The sequence below is a fragment of the Heterocephalus glaber genome, unplaced genomic scaffold (genome assembly GCF_053883595.1).
Source record: "Heterocephalus glaber isolate CG9 unplaced genomic scaffold, H.glaber_assembly_v1.0 deba00000470, whole genome shotgun sequence".
NCBI classification, from domain to species: Eukaryota; Metazoa; Chordata; class Mammalia; order Rodentia; family Bathyergidae; genus Heterocephalus; species Heterocephalus glaber.
Window position 1 is genome coordinate 27,973,940 of NW_028258145.1, and position 23,072 is coordinate 27,997,011.

Consider the following 23,072-nt stretch of genomic DNA (forward strand, 5'->3'; position numbering starts at 1 on the left):
AGATATAGAAGACAGGATTGTGGTTAGCAATCATTAAAAGATTTCTTAAAAATAGCAAGGGACCACAAGAAATCAATCCAGCAGCTGCTAGATGATACAAAGAATAACATAAGATTGATCAGAGTCAATGAAAAAGCTGGAGATAGCACAAACGGCATAAAACATCTGTTCACAGAAATAATGACAGAAAATTTCCCAAACAGGGAAAACAAATTTGACATACAGAAGGTAAGTGAGGCATATAGGACTCCAATTAGCCATGATCAAAAAAAAAAAAAAAAAAAAAGTCTTCCCCAAGGCCTATAATAGTCAAGATTCCAGAAATTCAACACAAGGACAGAATATTAAAAGGTGCTAGAGAAAAGAAACAAATCACCTATAAAGGAAAAAAGCCCATCAGAATCACAGTAGACTTCTTAACACAAAACCTCAAGTCACAGAAAGCTTGGAGTGAAGTACTTCAAGCCCTAAAAGAAAATAACCTCCGACCCAGAATGATGTACCCTGCAAAACTATCTTTCAAAATTGATGGAGAAATAAGATACTCCCATGATGAAGAACACCTGAGGAAATTCATGAACAGCAAACCATCACTCCAAAGTGTTCTGAAGGATATTCTAGAAAGAGATAACAAGGATTACAACTCCATGAATCCCAACACAACGAATCCACCAGGCAAGGCAACAAATTGAACAGAGAAAAAAGGCAAAGCAACAACAGGAAAATAACATGACAAGGATAAGTCAATACACATCAGTCATAACCATCAATGTTAACGGTCTCAATGCACAAATCAAAAGAAACAGATGGGCAGAATGGATCAAGAAGCAAGACCCAACAACATGCTGCATACAAGAAACACATTTGATTCAAAAAAAAATTCATAGACTGAAAGTCAAAGGGTACAAAACAATACTCCATGTGACAGAAACTTGGAAAAAAGCAGGAGTAGCAGACAAAGTGGATTTCAAACCAAGACTGATTAAGAGAGACAAAGAAGATCACTACATCCTTATAAAGGGAATAGTCACAGGAGATAACAATTATAAATATACATGCACCAAAGAGCAGTGCACCCACTATATAAAACAAATATTAGTAGACATGCAAAATCAAATAAGCACTAATACAGCTTTAATGCAGTCGTAATGGGGGACCTCAATACCCCAGTATCACAAATAGGCAGATCAACTGACAAAAAAAAAATCAACAATGAAATATTAGAAGTGAACCAAACTTTTGAACAAATGGACTTAGATATCTAGAGTGTTCCACCTCACAACATCAGAATACATTCTTCTCAGCTGCGTACAAGACATTCTCCAAAACAGACCACATACTAGCTTATAGAACATGCTTAAGTAAAGAAATTGAAATGCAAAGAAATTGAATGCAAAGAAATTGAAATTATCCTTCATATATTATCAGACCATAGTGCAATGAAATTGGAAATCAATGGCAAAAGAAACCACAAAAACTCCATAAACACATGGAAATTAAATAACACTCTCCTGAACAACCAATGGGTCACGAATGAAATTAAAAATTCAATATATACAGTAGGTAACAATCAAATCAAGGCAGTTAACATTTCCATCTCCCTAAACATTTTTTTAAGTTTAATATATAAAACTTGCACATGCCCTGGCTAACACCAAATTCAGTCATCAGAGTAAGATATTCTGAAGCCTTTTTTATCTATTGCGCTTGCCAGTCATGTTTCTTCATACATGTACTCCACTCAAACTCCGCCTCAAGCACCTCAGCCCCAAAGAGCCCAGTGGTTTCAGACATCCACTGCCTTCTCACCAAGAACTGTAAGCCAGGATTTACAGGTTCCCTTTCCTCCAGTGTAATGGAGGTGCCCACCAAAAAATGGATGCCCTGAAACTTTCTGAATTCTCTCCTACATCTTCTACCTAGACTTTTATTATGACTAGATGGCTGGGCTAGATATAGAGCCCAGTCCCTGCTCTAAAATGTAGGCTCACTGATGAGGATGAGCCCTCACTCTACTCACTCTACCCCAATCTCCTTCAAAAGAAAGGACCTAGGGGGAGGGCCAGGGATTTAGCTCAGTGGTTTCGCCGCCTGCTGCACAAGCGCAAGGACCCGAGTTCAATCCCCTGTACCAAAAAAAAAAGGAAGGACCTAGGAGGCTCACTCGCCCTTTCTCAGTAAAATCTGAAACAAGCATGCCTTTTACCCTGATGAGCTTTGGCTATAGGAGCATGACCCTCGCACACATGGGAAGGTCACAGAGCTGGTTCTTCTTTATGTCTCAGAGAACCAATGCTGATGTTTCCTCTTTTTATCAAAGCAGAAATGGAGAAGCACAGTATAAATGAACAGCTTGAATTAAAATCCATTTAAACCTAGATTTCTGCTCCTCACCCTTGTCTCCACACGTACTTGACACTATATATTTTATGCCTGGCAAGTAGCTATCAATATTAGGGTTGCCAGCCTACTAGAACAAGACTGGGGTGAGAGTTATTTAAGGCAGTAGCTTTCTTTTTTAAATTTATATTTTTATTAGAACATTTTTTAAGTACATAATGATCACTTCATCATGGGGGATTTCTATGGGTATGGCATATCTCGATTCTTTTTTTGTTGTTGTTCCCTTTCCCTCCCCTTCCTCCAACTGTTCTCCCCTTCCCCATTTACAAAAGTTCTATTTCCACTTTTTTCTTTAAATCCCTTTCCTCTTCCTCCCTTCTCCCCTCCCCCATCTCTTGTTCCCTTTCCCGTTTGAAAAAGTTCTCCCTACTTCTTAATATCTACCCTCCATTTTGCTTATTTGGGTTTCTCACACAAGAAAAACAATGTATTATTTAAGTGTACATGTCTGATTTATTTCACTTAAGATTATGGTGTCAAGACGCATCCATTTATCTAAAAAGTCTCAAGTTTATCCTTTATGGCAGAGTATTCCATTTGCTTTATCCATTTTTTCATGTACCTCTTGGCCATTTCTACTTCTTCATTTGAGAAGTGTCTATTCATTTCACTTGCCCATTTTTTGACTGGGTCTGTAAACGTGATGGGTCTTTTTTTTAGTTGTATATTCTAGTTATTAGTCCTCTGCCTGAGGAGTAGAAAGGAAACATTTTTTCCCATTCTGTAGGTTGTCTCTTCACTCTTTTGGTGGTTTCCTTTGATGTGATCCTATTTGTTGATCCTTTGTAATATTTCCTGTCCAACCAGGATTTTGTTCATAAAGTCTTTAAGGTGGCAACTTTCAAAGTGCCAAGTTGCAAAACATTTTGTAGATTCTGGCTACGTAGATTCTTTCTTAAAGAATGGGAAATAGATCCAACTGCATCGCATTTAAGAATAAATTCCTGGAGCTTGCGTCATTTCATATAAACATTTATGCATATGAGTCTCTTGCCGTAAGGATATAGTTTCAAAAAGTTAGAAAGCTACTGATTTAAGGATTAGGTCCTTCTAGATTTGAGGTTTTAATTCCTTAGATTTAAAAAGTAATGCTGGAAATGAACCAAGGCTCTGATAAAAACCATGTTGAGTAGGCAACACTGGAGCAAAGGTCTTGGGCCTTCTGTGGCAGAAACACATATAAGCACCAATAGCAGCAACAGAAGCTCAGGCCCCAGCCTTGACCAGGAAGCAGGTGCATGGGCAAGGCCCATGGTTACATGTGACGAGATTTAGGCAGAAAGCTACAGGCCCTGTCTGGCCACCACTGCACCCCCAGCCCTTCTCAGCACCTCACTGGGGTTGTCCACAACAAAGAAGAATCTTCATTCTGGCTAGTCTTTATCAACTTAGGAGAGCATCCCCACCCCCACCCCTCATTCTGTAACTCACACCAGCTGACAAAACACGAACTTAAAAGCCATGATGTCAACCAAATTTGATAGCTCATGCCCTTACATTCATCTCCTCAGTTCCACTTTCCTTTCTCTCTGGAGAAACAGCCCCTATCACCTATCTGGTGGACATGTTCAGTATCTATCCTAACATTTCTAGGATGTATCTCTATGTGTGTGCCATCGGCAATGTATTGTTGCTTTGAGGGATTTTTTTTAATTTGCATTCAACTACTAGGAGGTTCATGTCCTTCCCCAACTGTTTATTCACAATTTTTTGGACATATATCCATATTTAATATGCTTATTCTTGTAACATGCTGTGATTTCTCATCACATATGAACATACCCCACACTATTTCTAATATGCTGTCATTATAAGCAACACTGCTGTGAACATTACTAGACATGTCTCCTCAGATATACATGGGAGTTTGTTCAGAGTGTAGTTAGAATTGCCAAGATGTCCCACATCTCATAACTCCCATAATTGGTTCAACAAATTTTTCACCCACCTATAACATGGGCAAAACTATAAGCCCCAATATCACCTCAAAAAATTTTAGGTGAGTATTTTCTGTGTGCTCCAGTACTGAGTGCAAAGACCCACACATGCACAAAAACACCAACACAACAAGTGTGGTCTTAATGCCTCAATTTGGGTTAAAAAAAAAAAAAGTTTAACTTATGGCTTAGCTTCTCATTAGCTGCATGATTTGGGGCAAGGTTTTGGACCATCCAAGGCTCAAATTCCTCACCTGAAAATTGTGGCTAAAATTTGCACCTACTTCATATAGTTTTGTGAAAAGTAAAAATGAGTTAACATATGTAGGTGTTCGGAATAGTCCTTAGCCCATAATCTGTCTTTGGACATTTATGGCACTTGATGTGAGTGCTGAGTAAAATAAGATCTTTCAAGACCAGGTAAATTCATCAGAATGTCAAACAGAATCAATAGAAGTGGATGTGGTTTCTCTCTGAAAGTAAATGTGCCAATCTAGAGGGCACAGGAGAAAGAACTCCCAGGCAACCCCACCTCAAGGGAGTCTTTGCAAAATAGCCCTGGAACAAGGTCACACTGGGTCCAGGCTATGTCCCAAGGCTTCAGCAAACATACACTTAGGTTAAAAACTATACAGTTTTGTTGGACAGACCAGGTCCCTAGAAACTCTCAGGATGGTGAACCTCAAGGACACATGAGATAGAAATAGCCATGTGGCATGTAAACAAACCCTCCCATGTGCCCTTCAGCAGCCCCCAGCCCTGTGCCTCTCTGCAAATACCTTACCCCACCAGTTGGCTTCTTGGACTACTCTCTCCTCCTCAGGTCCTTCTGCTGCCTCACAGTTCCCCCTTGGGCCCTCTCTCCTGTCCTCCTAGATGTAGCCTCCCCCTGCCCCCACCCCTCATGGGCCTCACAGGTGTCATTTCTAAGACGTGGGAGGGTCATTGTGAGGAGTAAATCAAACAAGTTGTGTGAAAGCACTGACATAGATCAGTTCTGTGCCCTTTTCTAGGAGGGTGTCATACAGGCAGCTGTGCTCCCCCTCCTGACATCCCCTTTGATTCTGCTCTCTTCCCATACCCTACATGGACCATGTCTGTGCCCTCCCAGCCTCCACCTCTCTCCTGCACTCTATAGCTACTGTTGCTGCTGCAACATCCATCAGCAAGACAGTTGTGCTCACACACCCCAAAACCTTTCACTGATCCCCAGTGCCTACTGAGGATTCCACATTTTAGGCTGGCATGCAAGGCCTTCTGGGAACTAGCTTTTATCTACCTTTTAACTGTAGTCTCCACTCATGAGAAAAAACACTTGCTAGGTGGCACACCACAAAAACAGTATCCAAATAGAGGATTAAAAAAGCATAACAGGTTCTTATTGCAGAACTTCAGAGCCTTTAATACCTTAATGTGTACTCTGAGTCTTCACATTTTCCCCAACTTATACTTCTAGTCATTTTTTTTTTTTCAAGTTCATGACACAGTCGAGGGCAATCTGAGCTATGCTTTCCCAATATGCCTACAGAACGTGCCAGTTAGGACATGTGCATAGGTGGACCTGAGAGCAGTTGCCACAACCAATGACTGTGACCATGAGGGCACATTTGTTGTGGTCCATCACTACCACTGTGGGAAATCTCTGCGGGACTATAAAATTCCAAATGGAGCTAGGAAGCTTTTCTCAGCACATGGATGAAAAGTAAATGTCAGTCAGCAGTGCCTTGTGAGGGCTCAGAGATCCTTCAAGCTTGACTGCCAAGGCTGCCAGCTTCCCAGTCTCCAGCCCAGTCCATCCACAGCCTTCCAATGGGTCCCTGTTTGACTTCTGAGACTTGAACCTTCATCACTGACACATAGGTCTTTGGGTCCCCGAGCAAGCCCCAAAATATCGCCTGTCAGTCAAGGGGCAGTCAGAGCCAGCAACCCCCCAGGTGCAGTACCTGTTCCATCTGGGGTGGACCTCACAAAGGTGGGCAGCATTTTCACAGAAGCAGTGGGATGGGTGGTAGCTCCAAGCCCTTTTACCATCTCCTTGCGGAACCGCTTAGAAATGTCCAGAAGGGTCTCATCAGAGAGACGCATGTGGTAGAGATATTGGTCAACCTAAAAGAATGAGAAACCAAAAACAGAGACCAATGAGTTAAATTATCATATAGTTCTTTGGCGTGGAATGTCACTCAACTTTTCAAAAGGCAAAATCTGTCATGAACAGAAGGTGATTATTAGACTTTTAGCAGAAATCAATTTGACAAGGCTTTGTTCTGGAGAAACACCAGCAACCCTTCTCAGTTTCCTTCTTGGAAGCTCCCACAGTCATTATTATACTTTTTTATATTTTTCGGCACTTTTGTCAGATCCCCTTGACTTTTCTTTTTCCTTTGCAGTATTGCGGATTCACCTAGCAGTGCTCTATCATGCCCATCCCTTTTTATTTTTTATTTTGAGATAGACGCTTACTAAGCTGCCCACGCTGGCCTCAAACTTGTGATCCTCCTAGTAGCTAGGATTATAGGCATGGGCCACTATGCCTGACTTGAATATTTCTAACAGAACTTGTAGCCTAGGATTTCCAAAGCAGCAAAAGGCATTTAATCCTCTAAGGGCAAATCCAGTGTCCTCCTCTTTGTGACAAGAAAAAGAAAGAGAAGTCCCTTATATCTCCCTTGAGGCTGTATCTTAACTCGCCATGGGGTCAAGCAAGCCCTTCTCTTTGGGACTGTCCCTGCCCCTATCAAATAATGGACGGGCCTTCATATCTCTCAAACACCCTCGCCAATACTGATCTTTTATCGTTCCTCCAAGATCCCAAACATTGAAAAACCACAGTCTGGGGTAAAACACTGAAAGCAGCTGTGAGCAGAACAGAAAATTCATGGTGTACTAGTCAACTCCTCCATGACTGCCAGTATACAAACAAGGAATCACAAATACAAGGTTTGTGTGGGCTAGATAAGGACAGAGTAGGAAGAGACAATGGTGAAGGGGCAGCTTCTTCCCATTCATCAGGATTCAGCCTCTTCTCTATTCCTTCCCCCACCCAAAGTGAGACTTGTCTATTCTGTTGGGTTTGGGATTGCACAAATGAGAATTTCTTACAAGTCTCTTATTGCCATCACATATTAGAGAGCTCTCTTGGGCTATTTGAGTCTCTTGGTCTAAATCAGGGAGAACCCAACTGTCATTCCATTTCATTTCAGGCTCCTGGTACCTCAGCCAGCCAGAAGGAAGGAGCACCTGGCCCAGAGTCACGGAAGAAAGCCATAAAGGAGATGCCAAGTATACACATGGCAGTGGGACAGCTAAAAAAAAAATCCACTTAACAAAGGAAAGCCCTTTAGGGTCACTAGCTCAAAATCCCAGTGAATACAGCATCTGTATTCAGACAGATGTAGACTTTGTCAGACTTTGTAGACTTTGTCACCCTCCCACCCCAATAATTATCCAGCCCATATTCCAACACTTCGAAGCTTGAGAGGCTCACTGCTTCTCTAAGTTCCAGTTTGAGTTAGAAAGCTTTGCCTCAATTAAAGATGAATCTGGTAACTCCTGCCCAGTCTCCATTTTGCCACTTGTGATAAGAGTTCCCAGAATTGAATGCACATCAGAATCATGAGACACTTTTTTAAATCATTAAGAATTCCAAATATCCATTCCAACTCACCAAATGAGCACCTCTACACCCTCCGGCCCCAGCAGAGTTCCATCTCCCAGTAATGGGATGAGTGACTGTGTTGTAGTCAACACTATTTAAGGTCATTTTTACCACTTCTCTGCCTGGGGTCTCTGAAAGCCCATAGTGAAAGACATTAGGCCAAGAGTGTCCCTGTGAAATAATCCTGTGTTGACCCCAGAGTGCTGGGAGCTGAAAAGACAAACCCTGCACTTGCTGGAAAGAGATCTGAGTTGTTGGAAACTATCAAAGCAGAATCATTCAAGCTAAACCTTAACTTTTTTGCCACTGGTGGTGGTGAAGTCAGGGCTTTGGCAGCAGAAAAATCAGCGAGCAAATCCTAGCTATAGCACTTGCACGGATATACAACTGGAAAAGTCACACTCGAGTCACATTCAGTTTCCTCACTATAAAATAGGACAAAGAGCCCTATATACAGAAGCATAATTAAAAGTGCCAAACCTAAAGCCCTGCACTGCCCCCTCTTCTACCCTTCCTCTTCTTTCTGCTGAATGTCTCTGCCAAGTGGCACCCTAGAGGAACAAAGATATTTCTCAACCCCACTTAGTCATACTCGGAGTTAATAAGGCAGAGACTGTTTCCCAAAATTGTTCCATCTCTTTCCATAGTTGGTGGGCCTATCACACAGGGCTGCTTCTCTGTAAGTCTGGGCCAAAAGAGGAAATGAGGGGTTCTTTCAAGCTAGAGAGCCCAGAGACAGGCCACAGTAAAGCCTGGCTGGGGTTTGTGAAAGCTGCCTGCCTGCCTGCCTGCCCTAGAGGCAAGGGTGTGTGCTACAGAGAATGAGATAGCAGCTTTAGTTGAAATCTACTCAGCAATGTTAAGATTAGAACTTCCTCATAAGGCAATTTTGGTCAATTTCATTTTCCCCATAACACACCAGTCCCATACCCTTCAGTGCCCAAGTTTCCTTCAAGATCAGCACTAAAAGGAGGGAACATTGCAAAGAGCAAAATAAGAAGTGGGGAGGTAAATTTTTCTCAAATGAGAAGGAGGTCAAGAGATGAGGAGAGGAGGAAAAAAGGATACAAAAAAGAATTAAGATGTGTTATGTAATGTACCAGCTCCACACAATGAATGTAAACATTATGTACTGCAAACATGCACTTTAAAAAAAAAGTAACAATGGAAGGAAGAGAGGAATCAAAAGGTCATTCTCAAAGAGGCACCACCTCCAAGTGTGCAGGGGCAGGTTGGGTCAGGAACAGCCCTGGTCAGGTATGGGGCTCCAAGAAGGAAAGGCCTAGAGGAAGAGGTCTGTCAGGAAGCAGCCTTGGCCAAGGCAACACAGTTGAGACTGGAATCTGTATCACCCAGATAAATGACAACCCTGCTGGCCCAGACGGGTCCACCTCATTTCACAGGCCAACTCTAATTGAGTAGTTGGTTGGTGGCTAATGCCTGGATCCTGAGACAATCCCATCTGGTCTCAGCAAGAATCAAATTATAGTTGTGCGTCAAAAAGAGTAATTTTCCTACTATAAATCCTACCTTGAGTACCTGGAGAGACTTTAAAGTCTTATATTTCTAAATCTATAAGATTTGTTATCATTCAACCTGAATCCCTGACAACTGCTGCAATCTGAATCTTCCACTTTAAAGCACTTATTCCATACGAAGCACCAATTCCATACAAAATACCACGGTGATCAGGTGTGATCAAAAATACATAATGTTTAAATTTATTACAGTAAAGACATTGCCATTAACAGTTCCCCTAACTTCAAACACACTTATTCCATCATCTTTGTGACTTTCTAAAGCCGCTCTAGAAGTCCACTTTTAGTGTCTTTACAAGGTGAGATTAAAAATACAATAAATGCTGCTGCTGCCAAGTGCCATCCAATGGCAAAAGAGACTCATAAAAACATTAATGTGTCCTCATCCAGCTTATTCACCAGATCTGGCACTATACAACATCTGTCTCTTCCCCAAAGTCAAAATGACCATGAAAGGTAAACATTTTTAAATCAATTCTAGACATCAAGGCAGCCACAACAATGCCACTACAGACACTTACAAAAGAGGACTTCCAGAACTACTTCAGAAAGTAGCAAGAACCATGAGTATAAGTGTGTTCAAAGTAAGGGTATTTTGAGTGGGATTAACGGCAATGTGTCTTTCGCTGTAATAATGTTTTTTCTGATTTAAAGTCACCATATTTTTCAATCACACTTCAAACAAACATAATTTTAAAAGAAATCCACTGTAGAAATGTATACTGGTGATGGTTGAACAACAATCTGAATGTATCTAATGCCATTTGATTGTATAATTTAAATGGTTAAAATGGTAAACTTTGTTATGCATATTTTATCAGAATAAAGAAAATTGAAGAAATCGTGATCCTTGCTCTCTAGGACTTTATAAGATAGCAAAGAACCTGCCTCAAGTTATAGAGCAGTTAATGCCACTGGGATGCAAGGAAGGATAATTTTTGGTAGATCAAAAACCAAGCACAACACAAGGCATCCAGCCCATGGCAGTATCATGGGCTTCGGTGACCTGTGAGATGAACATCCAGCGGACATGGCTTCTGAGCTAAGCCTTCTCAGTGGATGAATGTTGACTTGGAGATCTCAGTGTGAAAATGTTCAGAAGGTGTGGGCAAGCCCAAGATCCTACAAAATTATCAATTCCAGGTGCCAGAAAGCTATTCAGATCACTACATTACATTATCTCCCTATTGATTTGCTTCAATGTAGTATGATTTAATTCTATCATTTTTCCTCTTTAAGGGTTATTTGTTATCTTATTCATAATCAATCAGCACAATGTAGAGTCTGAGAAATCTCAAATGAGGCCACAGCAGGTCAAAAAAGGAAACAAAACGCTGAATTTTTCAGATGCTATTTGTATGAACTATATAGATTTTTTCCACCTAGGAAACAAACTCAAGCTGCAAGCATCTGGTCAACATAATTCTATCATTTCTAAGCAAGGAATCATGGGGATGAAGGATCATAAAGATCACCCTATGGAGTAAAGCTGCTGTGTGTTGTTCACTAACCTTCCCCCTTCCTTGGCCAGTCAATTCCCTGTAGGGTAGTGTAGAAGTCTAGGTGCCCAGACCATGACACCATGTTGCCTACTATGGGCCAATGAGATGAAAACGCTGATTCACAGAAAGCTGTCCTTTTTGCCTTAACTATCAGGAATCTCAGAGTTTGTCCTCAACTCCAGTGAACTATCCTTAATCAATGGGTTTTTTTGGTCATTACTCCTGCCCATTTGATGGCTCTTATTCTAGAAATCCTCTTACTGAAAACTGACCCAAGTTGCCAAAGCTTTTCAGTAAGCAGGCAGAAAATAATACGTGAATAAGCAAATGCTCACCAGTTATTTCCACAGGACACACTCTCCTGGCAGAAGGGTGAATTTGAGTGATCAAACAGGATAAGAAAGTGACTGTACAAGCTTAGAAGCATCAGAGCAAAGGATGCAGGGACAATGATGCAATCTTACTTTTCTCCATACTTTTAGTGTTTTTGCTAATACCTAGAACATTCTCTCCATGTAGCACTGGAGGAACACTAGCCAGTTGCTACCTATTAGCTTCTACACCCCAAGCAAACCAACCTATCAAATTTCAGCTTTCTTAACACACATGTTCTTGTCCTGAAGATACAATCAAGTCATCTATATTGTCCAACCTGCCCTCCTGGAAATTTAGGAAGGGCCATGCCTTCTGAAAGTGAAGCACCCTGTTACTTACTCTTGCCTGCTTTAAATCAACCACAGCCAAAGCAAGGTGTGGCAGGAGGCACTACGTGACCTAAGCATGAACCACCTACCACCACATGCAGCAGAAATGAGTCTCACAAGGTAATGTTGGGTGGAAGAAGCAGACACAAAAGGGGACACCCTCACAAAGTGAGTCATTCATATTAAGTATAAAAAAAGATCTATGCTGGCAGAAGTCATGATAGTGATTACAATTAATGGTATGAGAAGGAGAGGGAGGGGTGTCAGGGCCAGAAAGTGAGGCTGCCACTGGTAATTACTGTTACTGGATGTGGGTGGCAGTGACCACATGTGTCCTGTTTCCCATGTGCATTATACTTCAATTTTTTGAAATGTAGGAAGAAAAAGAGTCAGAGGATACCTACTTGGCCCTCGTAGAGAGATCAGAGGTCAAAAGAGGACAATCCCAGCTGGGCGTGGTGGCATAGGCCTATAATCTCAGCATTAGGGAGGCTGTAGCAGGAGGATCACAGCAAGTTTAAAGCCAGCCTGGGATACACAGTGAGTTCAAGGACAGCCTAAACTACATAAGTGAGACTCTGTCTCAAAAAACCAAAGAGGACAATCCCAAAGGGAGATTCAGAGTTTAAATCCAGCCATACACAGCCTTCCAGTGACTATGCTGACATATACTCGCTACTAAGTATCAGAAGAATTTCCTATTTTTTGCATTATTCCTTTGTCAGTGTTTTCCCCAAACCGCAAGCCTTGTCCCTGGCAGGACCCACAACATCCGGTGGCTAGCCAAGTGCCCCAACCTGGGCCACAGGTATGCCCATCCCAGGAAAGCTGGGCTACTGCTATCCATGACCTCATTAATAATAATGCCCTAGCCAGGGATTTAGCTCAGTGGTTTCACCTCCTACTGCACAAGTGCAAGGACCCAAGTTCGATCCCTGTATCCACCCCCCCCCCAAAAAAATGGGCCTCAGGGGCCAGAGATTTAGCTCACCACCTGCCCGGCAAGAGCAAGGACCTGAGTTCGATCCCTGGTACCAAAAAAAAAAAAAAAAGTTTGGTTCCAATAATAATGCCCTCAGACTCCCTGGGAGGGCCAAGTCTGTGCAAAGAACAGCAAGTTTATCCTGTATACCTGCCAAGGCAAGGCCAGATGTTTCTGATAAAAGCAAAAGAGATGACTGGGAGAGGACACACAGCAGCAGCATAACAAGGGTTCTTTGAGGGCTTGTCCTCTGAATCCCAGCTGCTAGAAAGTTAACAGAGCTGCCACACTTTCTTCAGTCAGGAAGAGAAGGCCTCTCTCGAGGTCCGCCGTGCCACCTCAGAGAGATTCCAGTGTTGATCACCATGTACTCACAAGCCTGGGTGGCGGGGTAAGTGTGGCCTTACCGGGGAGCACAGGAGCCACTCCTCCAGGATCCTGTTGCACAGTCATGGGGTTTCCTGTTCTTCCAGTTCTCACTCTCAGCTGCATCAAGTTACAGCCAGACAGACCTCAGGGGGGAGCACCTGTCCCAGCTCCAGGAGATGGGCATTTGGGGTACCTAGCACCGGGCCCTCCTGTCCTCAGTCTGCTCTGACTATGGGGCAGTAGTGAAAATGAAGAGTCTGTCCCAGGTGTCCAGGACCCTGGCTCAGTCCATTTACCCAAGGATCCTGACTGAACACCAAATTGAGTGTGCCAGGGATGGGCAAGGAAGACACTAGAGAAAAGGAGACACCAGCCTCTGACAGCAAAGGGCCCCATCCATGGCAGGAGGCGATATGCCAACATGTAATTACAAACTGAAAGTGAAGGCAGAAGTGGCCAGTTTTGTCCACTGTAATACACACATCACTACAATTCTGAGCAGCATTTGTCTTGAAAATGTTAGGAACATGTGCATGTATTGGCTCCCATGCCTAGAATGTTCTCCTCAGACCTAACAAATTCCCATTTGCTTTCAAAATAAATATCCTCTCCCCACCCAGTGATGCCAACGCACTTTTGACACCTGTTTCCTCCTCAATAGTCCCAGAGGACTACAGGCACTAACTAAATCTTCTTCATACGTAGGCTGCCAGCAGTTCTCTCAAAACTCAAAATATAGTAGATTCTCCAGAAATGTTTGCATTGGCTCCCTACAAGAGGGTACAGAAATGCCAAGAGGAGCTGGAATAAAGAACAACTCAGTGAAGGAAGAGCTGGCTACTCTGGACTGACTGTGCTGTGCCTAACCTCATTCTTCAGGCCTGTGCCCTTGCTGTAGGGGACCTGCCATTGTTTCCTCCCTATCCACCTGCCTTCCCTGCGTAGATTCCCTAGAGGTCAAATACCACCTATTCCTAGACAGCCCCATGCCAGGGACCAGAGCCTGCTTCTGAGCCTCTTGCCCCACAGTGGCACCTGCACTCCCTGCTCTGCTGACAAGTGACCACCTGGTGAGCCAAATTCCTCTCCCATGCATCCCTGTTCGCGCAAGACAATCTAAATTTATACCTGTGGTGGTGGCATGGCCATGAACAGTACTCTCTGCATTCATTTAACTCTCAAAAGTAGCCCAGTTTGAACAGAAAATTATAGGGTTCCCACAGGGACAGTCCACAAAGTAAATCCTGACTTTTCTCTTGGGGAACCCACACTTTAAAGATAAGAGTTCATGCCAGGCGTGTTGGCACACACCTGTAATCCCAGTACTCCAGAGGCTGAGGCAGGAGGATCGCTTAGTTCAAGGCCTGCTTGGGCTACATAGTGAGTTGAAGGCCAGCCTAAACTACATAGAAACCCTGTCTCAAAAAAACAACAAAAAGAAAAACCTTAAAAATAAAAATAAAAATAAAAATAAAATAAAGATGAGAGTTTGTGCTACACTGACAGTGTTTAATAAAGGAAACAGGACAGAGATCAGGAAACCCTTTCCAGTCTGAGGTCTATTTTATGAGTGCTGGGCTGCTGAGTACATAGCATCAGCTTTCTTAGGTGTAATTAAAGGGTTTGGATGACTTGATCCCAAAGGTCCCTTCCTAGATGACATCTGACTCATCACCCCATAAAACCTCCAGTAGTCCCAAGCAACCCCATGCAAAGGGTGGGGGTAATGTGCATGCATGGGTTCAGGAATCAGACTGCCTCACAAATCCTAGCTTGCCCTTGGGCAAAGTGCTGTCCCTCTTTCTGTGCCTGGTGTTTTCATCCAAATGACAGATAAAGTAACTAGCCTAAAGGGCAGCTTGAAGGTGGCCTGAGCTACTGCACAGTGGAGTGTACTAGCAGAGGTCAGCTCTTAGAAGTATTGCAAATGTCTGTCAGTTTGCAGACCTTTGTGGGGAAGCAACTGATAGGACACAATTGGAAAGTTTCATGGAGGACATTGAGAGAAAAATCTGAAAAGATGCAGGAAGCAGGCAGAGGAAGCACCTCAAATGAGAAAGAAGGAAAAGAGACTCAAATGCACTCATTTAAATTAACCCTAATTAAAGCTGTCAGGTGGTTTATCTGGTTTCATTTCTTCCTTTATCAGATGATAGAAATACCAAAAAGAAGGGGCTAGAAAGCATGGGGATGTAATGTAGCTCAGTTGCTACAGTGGTAGAGCCTTTGCCTAGCATGTGCAATGCCCTGGTCTTGATCTCCAGCACTGCCAAAAATAAAGTTGCATGTGACTTCAATGTGGCCTAACTAGGCCATCCTGAAGCTTATCTTTAAAAAAATAAAGAAAAGAGAGAGAGGTTGGGTATAAGGCCTTTTAAGTATTCAGGTGGTTTGCCAGGCATGCTGGCACACACCTGTAAGCCCAACACTTGGGAGGCTAAGACAGGAAGATCTATGTTCTAGGCCAGTCTGGGCTACAAAGTGAGTTCAAGGCCAGCCTGGACTACACAGTGAAACCCTGTCTTAAAACAACAACAAAGAAAGAATTCAGATCATCTCCAGGTGGGAAGGATAACTGGGTGTACCCCAAGGGCTTCAGGGCCAGAATCTTAGAGCCCTGACCCATTCTCCTGGTTGGCTCTGAGATAAGGCTCGACAAAGGTCCCTCCAGGAAAAGAATGTCAAGCTTGTGACCACCTGTAAAACAAGGTGGCACTTTATGGGAAATGAGATTCTCTATTCACGGGAACAGAGCCAAAACTCCTGACTAGGACAAGACAAAAGTTGTTCAAGGACTAGAGAATATGGGTCCCACATAGAGAATCCCCAGGGCTCTGTCAAAAACCTGAGGCACTCCAGTGTCCGCAGGTGACACTCAAAAGCCCAGGGTCTGAATATGAGGGGTAAAAGGGCTCTCCACTGAGGTCCAAGGTAGCCAAGAGCCTCCATACAGTGAGCCAAAAGACTGTGGGGAGCACCTGATTCCTTCCAGCCCCAGATCCCTTCAGGGGATCTCTGGACATCAAGGGGAGCCAAACCACCCATGGCATGACCTTGTGACCTTTCCGCCCAAGGAATCTCAAGCAGTTTCCCCAGTGGGAAGCCGGAGTCTGGGACAGATGTCAAGAAGGAAAAAGCAAGAATCCAACTGGAAAAAAAAAAAAAAAAAAAAAAGAATCCAACTGAAGGCCTGGGGATGTAGCTCAGCAGCACAGTGCCTGCCTGGCAATCGCAAGGTCCTGAGTTCGATCCCCAGTACCAGAAAAAAGAAACCAACTGGAAAACTCTGTAGCAGAAGGAAACTTGGAAGGAAGCAGCCTCAGCACCTGTCCTCTGGAGCCTCTGCCCTCCTGCTCTCTGAGGGAAGTTCCTGAGGGAGCTGAACGATGCTGAGATCACTCAGTGCAGCTGTGTGGAGTCATGAGGATACTTCAAACCTGGAGTCCACCGTGGGCAAGGCATCCCAGAGACCCAGCCCCCACCAAGATGCCACCCCACCCCCAGAGAAACAGGAGAGCTAGTTAGGATGAGTCTTCTATGTTCAGAAAAGCTGAGGTTTCACAAGTTGAAAGGACCCCTGAAGATGCTTCTTTCTCTCCCATCTTCAGAAACTTTTTACCCTCTGCCCCTCCATCCTCTGACCTAATCTGACATCAGAGCACAAATGAGCCTGAACTCACACATTCTAAAAGCCCTCAAGCAATACGAAGGTGAATGCAGGGCATCTTTCTGCTCCTGTCCAGGTGGGTAGGGCAGCAGAATACCTAAAACGTTTCCTTTCTCCCTGCATTAATACGTAATACTTAAAGCAGAAACAGTCCTTAAGAGCTTGACATATTAACTCTCAATTTATTCCTTCAAACTCCCCTATTAAAGGTGTTATTCAACAATCTTTTCTTTCACAAAAAGAAGAAACTGAGGTCTAGAGATGTTTCAGAATTCAACCCTAGGGAGCCCAACTGTGCCTCACCACACCACCTCCCCCAAGAACTGCTGGACTGTCCCTACCCCTCAGGGGTGCCACTGGCCTCTCGCCTCTGCTCCCCAGCATGGTAGCTCCCCAACTCACATTTCTCAAGCTCACGTGCCTTCCTTGCCTGGAAGCAGAGCAGATGCCCAGCCTCCATGAAAACTTCAACACAGCCAGAGTGAGAGTCTCCCTAGGACAAGAACACTGGCACTGCCCACATTTTTCTGGTTGAGAACAGAGAAACATCAATTAGCCCCAGCCCCTGCCCCTGCCCCTGGGAATCCACCTTTCAGTGAAAGATCACAGGCAGCTGCTGACTGCTACGGGGCTGTATGATGCATTTGAAAACTGAACACAGGGAAGAATTGTATTCTTCTAAGGCAGTTTATCAACCTCCACCCCATAGACACTTTGGATCACATAATTCTTTGTGAGATATTATGGTTTGGATCTAAAATGATCCCCAAAACCCAGCTGATGGGCTTTGGGGAAGTCATTGGATCATGAGGATGCTAACTCCATCAATGGGCTAATTGATCTCAGAGTTCATCTGAAGAGCTATTAGGGAGGTGGGGCCTAGGTAAAGAGAGTGGGGCCTGGGGGAAGCATGATCTTGGGGGAACTACACCTTGACCTTGCCCCTGGTCCCTTCCTCTCTCTTCTTCCTAGTTGCCATGAGGTGAGCATCTTTTCTCCATCACACCATTCTCTTCTGCCTCCCCTCAAGCGCATAGCAACGGAACCAGCCAAAAGCAAATGAAACCATAAGCCAAAATAGATCCTTCTTCTTCTAAGTTATTAATTATTTTCAGGTATTCATTATGGCTAACTAACCCAGTGGGCTACCCCGTTCATTGCAGGATGTTATCCATCCCTAGCATCTACTTACTAGACACCAGTAAAACTTACCCACCAACCTTGTGACAACCAAAAATGTCTCCACACATTGCAAAAGTCCACTGAGGGGAAAATCATCACTCCTAGATGAAAAATATTGCTCAGAAAAACAGTAAAAAGACATAGGCTTTATTCCTGCCCCTCTGCATCCCCTATAAATCTAGGTAGAGTAGAAATTGTTACTTTTTAGGATAGGCTGGGATAGCCAGCTCCTTATAAAATTTTCTGGGCCAAAATGTCAACAGTATCAAGGTTGAGAAAATTGCCTTAGAAATAACAGCAACAGAGACCAATACCACCACACCCACCCAGCAAGCTGCTGTAAGATCCATAGATGCTATTAAGACACATCTAGCCAGGCGTGGTGGCCCATAATCCCAGCACTTGGGAGGCTGAGGCAGGAGAATCCAGCTTGAACTACACAGTGAGACCCTGTCTCCAAAAAAAAAAAAAAAAGACACCTAGTGAACTCTGGGATTTTATTTGCCACACCCTACCCCTGCTGCTTTGAAGTGGCAATGACAAGACAACACAGTGTTAGAAAACAAACCAAACTTGCTGACTCTAAAACTCCACAATGATAATGAGGAACCTCTTATCAAGAGTTGCTCTCTTAAACAGGAAAAGTCTGAACAAAGGAAGCCGGTTTTCTAGGGTGCCCAACTTTTTTTGGCACATCCTATTTCCTTACTCCAGCTACCACCTTTTAACTTTGCAGTTTGTGTTGCTCTGATTGTCCTTGGAATGAGGTCCCCAACTGCCCCCGAACTCCTCAGGTGCTACAAAAGTTTGACTTTGAAAAAGGATGTTAAAAAAGGTGTTGGCTTTGGCTGAGCAGCCTCAGAGAGAATTTTAATTCATGCAAGGGTAAAGATAAAAGTTCTTCTTAGCATTCTCTGAAATAGGACTTTGGTGATATGAGGCAGATGGTTATTTAGCAAGCGTGTCTTCTGAGCAGGAGAAGGGGTAGTATTAGGATACTAAGATGTTACAAATTGAAGAAATGACACACTGTACCTGTCAACAACAGTTAACCTAGCCAAAACTAACCCAGTCAAAAATAATCTTAAGATTTTAATCAGTAGACCACTCCTATTACTTTAAATAGCATTCAGTAGGTGTTCAAAATGTACGAAGGTTCTGTTGAGGTCTAACTCCCCACCAAGCCATCGTGATGTACCCCCTTTAGTGTTAATGGCCATAAATTATCTTTCCTGGAACCTTATCTCTCCAGACATCTGAAAGGTGTCTTGGTTTCTGTTTCTTACATAATCCCCAGAGGGCCTTGTACCTTTAGTAACTTCTTGTCTAGGGCTGGGGATTTAGCTCAGTGGTGCTGCTTCTGCTTCACAAGGGCAAGGTCCTGAGTTCCATCCCCAGTATGAAAAAAAAAAGTAAAATTCTTGTCTATCTAGACTCGTGGAGGTTGTGCTGAATCTTTCTGCTCCCAAGACAGTCCCCACTCAAGTCCAAGTTGAAGGTCACCCCTTGCTATATGGTAAGGAGCCTTTATTTCAGGATTAGAGTTAAATATCACTAGTCTGTGCACGTTAAAACAATTTGATCATGGCAAAAAAATTATACACTTCATTTCACTTTTAGTTAACTTAGCTCTGATTCTTGTTCCTGAGACAAAAATCTTGCGTCTTGCATTTGTTCACCTCAAAAAAATGACCACACACACAAACAAACAAACACTCGAACCTTGATTACTGGAGAAGGAAACACTCTCCCCTCCCTCAGGATCAGCCCTGGCAGGCCAGGGATCCGGAGGAGGAGTAGCCCTGAGAACTGCTTTCCCCTGAAGGGTCTACACACCCATCCCTTGCTCCACTTCTTTCTCCACAAAGGTCCCCTCCTTTATTCTTGCACTAATTAGTGACCAGAAGCTTCGATGACAAAATTGAATATCCAGGATGCTTCCTGCCCTAAGGAAGAAACTGGAACTGGACACTACCAACTCTAACGTAGGGCAAAATGAAACAAATGCCTTGAAATATTCAATTCAGCAACATGGGCACCCAGGCAAAGTAGAAAGCAGGAAACAGTCTATGTAAATAAGGAAGAGTGGAGGGGGTGAAGGGTGCACAGGTAACGAGGAAAAAATAAGAACCAAGATACATCATGTGCAGGTACAAGCACCCAATGATAAATGTAAACATACTGTATACCTAAAATGTACCAATAAAAGAATTTAAGCAAAAAAAAAAAGAAAGAAAGAAAGCAATAGTGTGAAAGAGGAAGTAGCTTTTGAGGGGAGGGTGTTAAATGAAATAACAGTCTGAACATTCAGGGTCACAGAAAGGGCAAAAGCAGAACCTCACATGAACAGGCATAACAGAGGAATGGTGACTCAAGTTTCTGGAGAATGAAAAAATGGAGAGGAAGACAAAACTGAATAAGGGTAGAGCCAAGTGGCTTGCAGTAGCCAATACAGAGCTGTAGAAGGCTTCTGAAATACTCTAGCCTGGCTCCAAAGAGACTAGAAATAAGAAATGCATAAGCCTCTGAAGTAACCCACATACCAAGTGACAAAGATGTGACAGTGAAAAAGGAAAGTTGGTGAAAATGAATCCAGGGCTCACAGTCATCAACCCAGCAGGAGAGCTAGTTCACTTCCAGACTTACTGAGTAGAAATGCTGCCACAATCCAGGTGTGGACAGGCACAGGCACAAGCCAGGATCCCACTAGTGTTCCCCAGATACAGGTGAGCATATGGTTAAGAACATGGTACTCTTATGCAAGAGAACAAAATAGGAACATAGTACTCTTACAAAAACCTTGTGACCCATTTGTACGTATCTCATGGAGTTGTTTCAATGAGCTAACCTATGTCAAAAGCTTTGAAAGTGCCAGATACACAATACATGCTCTGTTTGGTCTTGAGTTCCAAAGTTTTAATTGGCAAAAATTAGCAACAATCCTTACTCTCTTCCCAGTGCCTCAAAACACTGGGCTTGTCCACCAGGAGTTGGATGGGGCTATTTCCCTAACCCTTCAATGCCACAGACTATAACATATAAAATGATGTTATCACAAGTGGATTTCAGGACAATCCAAAATCAAGACATTTTCAGAAGACTCTAAAACTCAAGCTCTACATAGTGAGACTGTCTCAAAAACAAAGAAAGAAAGAAAGAAAGAAAGAAAGAAAGAAAGAAAGAAAGAAAGAAAGAAAGAAAGAAAGAAAGAAAGAAAGAAAGAAAGAAAGAAAGAAAGAAAGAAAGAAAGAAAGAGAGAGAGAGAGAAAAAGAAAGAAAGAAAGAAAGAGCGAGCAAGCTAGCTCAAGCTTCGGGGCAGGCATGGTGGCTAACACCTATAATTCCAGCACTTAAGAGGCTTAAACAGGAGGCATGCCATGAGTTTGAGGCCAGCCTGGGCTACAAAGAGACCTTGTCTCTATTAAATAAAGGCCGGAAGTGGTGGCACATGCCTATAATCCCAGCACTCAGGAAGCTGAGGCAGGAGGATTGCTCCAAGTTGGAGGCCAGCGTGGGCTACATAGTGAGTTCAAGGCCAACCTCAACTACATAGTAAGACCCTGTCTCAAAAAGAACAAACAAGTAAATGAGTAAAACTCAAGCTTCAGCCTTCTCTAATGTTTCCTTCCAGGAGCGACTCATCAGAACACTCCCAAAATACTCTGATTCTCCTCTTCCTAATTCAGCTGGAATCAAACAGCTTTGCTCAATAAACCCGCTTTAGTTACCTAAACTGGCAATCTAAATCCCATGCCTGACACCTGATGAGTTAAAGGCCTTATTCAATTCTGCCCCCATTGGTAACTTAGAAGAAATACGCCCAAGTATCCTCAGGGGAACTTCACAGGCTGAAAAGGTGGCTGGCTGCAAGTGTGAAGAAGAGAGGCCTACAGGAAAGATATTTCTACATTATTGTACTTCATCATCACTGCTCCATAAAGTGGACAAGGCTTCAGTCATCTAAGTCTTACAAAAAAGAAATGGGTGATCCAAAGAGGCTACAAGGCCCTGTGGCTACAAGGAACTCAAATCATTTCCCAATACTCAAGCTCAATTATTTCCACTCTGGGACAGAAGATGATCATTCCAGGCCACAGAAGCAGTGTAACTCTACAGTTCCAGCCCTACCTTTAAGCCTCTAGGCTAGGGATAAGTAACTTTGTGAAAGAATTTAAAATGCCCTGGAGCAATAGTCACTCAAATGAGAAGACATCCCTGGTATTAATGATCCTCCACTTTGTATTTCAGGACTTGCAGAGAGATGACAGTCTTCTCCCAAGAGTTAACTCATATCTTGGAAGAAGTTGCCAAGATCCTGCCAGCTCAAAGACACGTTTAAAATTAACAGAATTAGAGTGCAGGGCCACGGCTGGGCGTGGTGGTGCATGCCTGTAATCCCAGCACTGGGGAGGGTGAGGCAGGAGGATCGCCGAGAGTTCAAGATCAGCCAGGGCTACATAGTGAATTCAAGGATAGTCTGACCTACAAAGTGACACAATGTCTGAGATTCATCTTCCACGGCTTTGGAAATATCAAGACGGTAACTCATCATACTGTCCCCTAGGCCAATCAGGACTGCCAGAATGAGGACACAGCCCTAAGACTTACAGAGGGGAAGGAAGACCTACAGAGGATGTCCAGACATTTTCCCTAAAAGGTGTTCTCATTAGACACTGAAATTTCAAGTATGTAATTGAGCAATACTCAGTACTTGCCTCACAGCCCTAAAACCCTCCCAACCCTAACCACTGCCCCCCCCCAACCATGCCGTCCTTTAAATCCTAGCCAAGACCCCGGCCAAGATCCAATCCCTGAATTTGGGCATTTCAGAAACTCAATTCCCCTCGAATTTGAGAGCCCGGAGTCTGGCCCTGACCCACCCCCACCTTCACACCCCGAGGCAGGGATAGTGAAAACCCCGGCTAGGCCCGAGGCTCTTTCTTATGTAAATCACCTGCGGGCCTCAGCGAAAGCTCGGGTTGGGTGAGGGAAGAGCCAGGTAGGCGCAGACAGATCGTGGCCTCTGGCAGGGAAAAAAAACTCGTTTTCAGAACAACAATCTCAAAAGATCTGGGAAAGCGGGGGTGGGTGTAGAGGGAATGGTCCTTTCCGAGTAACTTTTACGCGAAAACT

The 23,072-nt window shown here is 43.5% G+C and overlaps 1 protein-coding gene across 2 annotated transcripts in view; it reads right to left on the minus strand.

Moving 5' to 3' along the window:
- Hk2 (hexokinase 2) overlaps positions 1–23,072 on the minus strand; it is a 98,086-nt gene that overhangs the window by 44,679 nt on the left and 30,335 nt on the right. For both annotated transcript variants that reach the window (XM_021258253.2, XM_004844653.3), the window contains exon 2: positions 6,284–6,446. In XM_021258253.2, the coding sequence (XP_021113912.1) occupies positions 6,284–6,446 (163 nt within the window). The remainder of the gene's footprint in view (positions 1–6,283; positions 6,447–23,072) is intronic.